The sequence below is a fragment of the Protobothrops mucrosquamatus genome, unplaced genomic scaffold (genome assembly GCF_001527695.2).
Source record: "Protobothrops mucrosquamatus isolate PMUCROS unplaced genomic scaffold, P.Mucros_1.0 scaffold9535, whole genome shotgun sequence".
Taxonomy (NCBI): domain Eukaryota; kingdom Metazoa; phylum Chordata; class Lepidosauria; order Squamata; family Viperidae; genus Protobothrops; species Protobothrops mucrosquamatus.
In genome coordinates, this window is record NW_015395324.1 from 3,380 (window position 1) to 7,154 (window position 3,775).

Genomic DNA, 3,775 nt, shown 5'->3' on the forward strand with positions numbered 1-3,775 from the left:
GAGAGAGAGAGAGAGAGAGAAAGAGACTGGGGGAAGAGGACTGGCAGACCAAGGGCAGAAAGAGAGGGAGGGAGAGAGAGAGAGACCCTTTTGACATCTAAAATGAAGATAACACTGCATATATCCTTTTTTACCTTTATGAGATATATGCAGTGTTATCTTCATTTTAGATATCAAAAGGGTTTTGCGGCTCCCAGTATTTGTTTTCGGTGGGAAACGGGTCCAAGTGGCTCTTTGAGTGTTTTGAGTTGCCTAGCCCTGCTCTAGTCTTATTTCTTGTGTTGCTATCCCATTGGGATTTTGGTCATAGACGCACCACTCTTGTCAGCCCTATGATGCTCACTAGGATTTTCCTCCAGGACTAGATTATATATTAACTGGAGATTTGTGATACTGGATGCCAAAGTAAATTCACTTGAAATCAATGGAATTTGTTAGTCATGACAGTCCCACTGTTTTCATGAGAATGAAGTATAATTAATTTATTTTACGTTCAACTACTGTAGCTCTTAAGTATTACCTCCAGATTACACCTTGACATTTTTATTCACTACAAGTTCCAATCAAGTCAGATTTCCATTTACTAAATAAGCCAATTGTGAAATAGTTCTCTATAAGCCTCCACCCCTTCACTGTTGGAAAAAAATCAGGAAGCATCATAGGGAAATGACTCTCTTTCTCTGTCTCTCTCTCTCTCTCTCTCTCCCTCTCTCCCTCATTATTCTTATCCCTACAACATTTGTTTTTAAGTAAAAATGTTGCAAAATTTAGAAGTGATCGCACCCTGCCACAGTGGGGAATATAAGTACTTCAGGTCTGAACTGTTGGGTTCTTGGTGTTTTCTGAACTTACTTTGACTCTTGCAAACTTTTGTGACCAGGCTAGAAACATCATCAGTTCATGCAGGAGTAGAGCTTGCTGGTTGTTTATATGATAAATTGTCTTGGGGGCATTGTTTCTTCCTCAATTGTTCTTTCTTGTCTGGGTATTGATTAATAGGTGTGTGATGGAGAGGGGGATGTGTGTTTGAGTCTTTCTTTGACCTTTGGTTGCTTCCTTTCCGGAATGATTTGCAGATGAGGCTTATCTCAAAATGTCTGTAAATGGATGATTGATTCATCAGAGCCATGCCTCTAGGAATTCTCTTGCATTTTTGGATCTAGTTTGGCCTAGCATGTCTGCAACTTTTTTCAATCGCAATTGTGGTTTCTGCTATCTTTCTGCTGTATGTTATAAATGACTCCTGCTTTGTATTCAATGGCTGTTGCTTTTGCTTAGAATAGTTTGGATGTATTTTCTTGGTTTATGGACCCCCCAGGATGCCTAGAGGGTATAGCAATTTGCTGATAGTTTCAGAGAGGCTTTTGACATATAGTAGTTATCCTATTAATAGGTTTGTGCAGCTTGTGTAATTGTTGGTTGTATGGTTACACATTTTTTGTTGAAGTTGTTTAGATATCCATTGCATTGGAATATGCAATCAATTTTGGTCACCATACTACAAAAAAGATGTTGAGACCTTGGAAAAAGTTCAGAGAAGAGCAACTAAGAAGATCAAAGGTCTGGAGACTAAAACATATGAAGAACGGCTGCAGGACTTGGGTTTGACTAGTCTAAAGAAAAGAAGAAACAAGGGTGACATGATAGCAATATTCCAGTATTTGAGGGGCTGCCACAAAGAAGTGGGGATCACATTATTCTCCAAAGCACCAGAAGGCAGGAGAAGAAACAATGGTTGGAAACTGAACAAAGAGAGAAGCAACCTGGAATTAAGGAGAAAGTTCCTAACAGTAAGAACGATTAACCAGTGGAACAGCTTGCTTCCAGAAATCATGGGCATTCCATCACTGGAGATTTTAAAGAAGAGACTAGACAGTCACTTGTCTGAGATGGTATAGGTCAGTGGTGGCGAACCTATGGCACATGTGCCAGAGGTGGCACTCGGAGCCCTCTCTGTGGACACACGCACCGTCGTCCCAGTCCCGCCTCCTCCCATGGCCCCCTCCTCACCAGCAGCCCCCCCGGAGAGTTGTCCCCAGCACAGCAGCACAGCCAAGGACATGGTAGCCGGGCAGCGGGGATGCTGCTGCAGGGTGCGGGTGGAGGGCGTGGCCACCATGGTGCTGCTGGGCTGCCTGGGTGATCTGTGGCGGGCTGTGGAGGTGGTGGGTGGCCCAGCGGGCAGGGTGGAACGGGGACGGGGGGCGGGTTTTGGGGATTCGGTCTCTAAAAGGTTCGCCATCACTGGTATAGGTTCTCCTGCATGAGCAGGGGGCTGGACTAGAAGACCTCCAAGGTCCCTTCCAGCTCTATTCTATTCTATTCTATTCTATTCTATTCTATTCTATTCTATTCTATTCTATTCTGTATAGATAGTCTATTTCAGATTTTTGGAATTCTAGGTTACTGCAGAACACCATGCCTCTAGCACTCCTTCCCCAATTTCTTTTCTATGCCATTGGGTTGTTGCTGTAATTGTTCAGTAAACTTGACCGATGAAGGTTGTTTTGTGGCACACCAATAGCCAAACACAAGATTCGAGTCATTTACAGCATATTAATGCAAGATCTGTGAAAATTACTAAGGTATGTGGGGCAAACAGGAAGAAAATTGAAAGAATGCACCCACAAACATCATCTGGAAGTCAGAAGACATGAGGAAAATGCCTTAATTTTGCAACATGCTGACAAGTTCGACCACAAATTCAATTGGGAAACTATAGACATCTTAGACTAAGCCAGATGTAAAAATGCAACAGAATTCTTAGAGGCGTAGCAGTCTCACAAGTCAGCTATTAACAGACATTTATTTATCTATCAGATTTTTATCCTGCCTTTATTACTTTATAAGGAACTCAAGGCTAAAAACATGCATCATACTCCTTCCTCCTCTTATATTCCCCAAAAACAAGCACCCCATGAAGTGAGTCGGGCTAATCCTGTTACTAACAACATCTGCAGTGATTCACTTAACAACTGTGGCAAAGAAAGGTTGTAAAATGGGGCAAAGCTCACTGAACTGTTTTTGCCTAGCAACAGAAATTTTAGGCTCAACTGTGGTCGTAAGTTGAGGACTACCTGTAGATAAGGCAGAAGCAAAATGAGTTAATTATCCCATGAGCTTAGAAGTCTGCCATCTTGTGAGCCGTACTTCAGGTGTTACTCTGCCCTTAATCCCCGAACAACTCACCTTTCTGTCTAAGAACTTGGAATATAATTCAGCATCCTCTTCCCAATCTAAGAGGACTTTTTCAAAGACAGGACGAGGGTCTGGTTCATCTGGAAAAAGATGGAAAATGGATGAGAATTATTCAGGATCTATAGCAGGAGTAGGCAACCTTGGCTCTTTTATGACTCGTGGACTTCAACTCCCAGAATTCCTGAGTCAGCTTGGCTGGCTCAGGAATTCTGGGAGTTGAAGTCCACGAGTCATAAAAGAGCCAAGGTTGCCTACGCCTGATCTATAGGAATGGGGGATATATAAGCGTGCAGCAGAACATATTGTAGTAGAAGTTTGAAACTTTCTTGTTTTTGAAGAGAAGGTATTCCTGTTGTTTTCCTGAGATAGATGATCCATTCTAACAGTTGTCCATTTCAGACAAAAAGAACACCTCAGTCAGCGGCCATCCCAGTTCAATGCTGCCAACAATTCCTATTTGCAACACAGGGAGAATGCCTGTGAGGATATTACCTGTGTCAATCAAAATGGGCATCTGCAGGATCACCATGGTGGCCGGGGATCCAACTTGTACACGGCGAGATAAATGCCTGGATGG

At 42.8% G+C, this 3,775-nt stretch overlaps 1 protein-coding gene across 1 annotated transcript in view; it reads right to left on the reverse strand.

Annotated features, from left to right (window-relative positions):
- LOC107301001 (ciliogenesis-associated TTC17-interacting protein) overlaps window positions 1-3,775 on the reverse strand; it is an 8,526-nt gene that overhangs the window by 1,536 nt on the left and 3,215 nt on the right. Inside the window, exons 3-4 of the mRNA XM_015830274.2 lie at window positions 3,691-3,767; window positions 3,190-3,278 (exon numbers count right to left, since the gene is read on the reverse strand). Coding sequence (XP_015685760.1) covers window positions 3,190-3,278; window positions 3,691-3,767 — 166 coding nt within the window. The remainder of the gene's footprint in view (window positions 1-3,189; window positions 3,279-3,690; window positions 3,768-3,775) is intronic.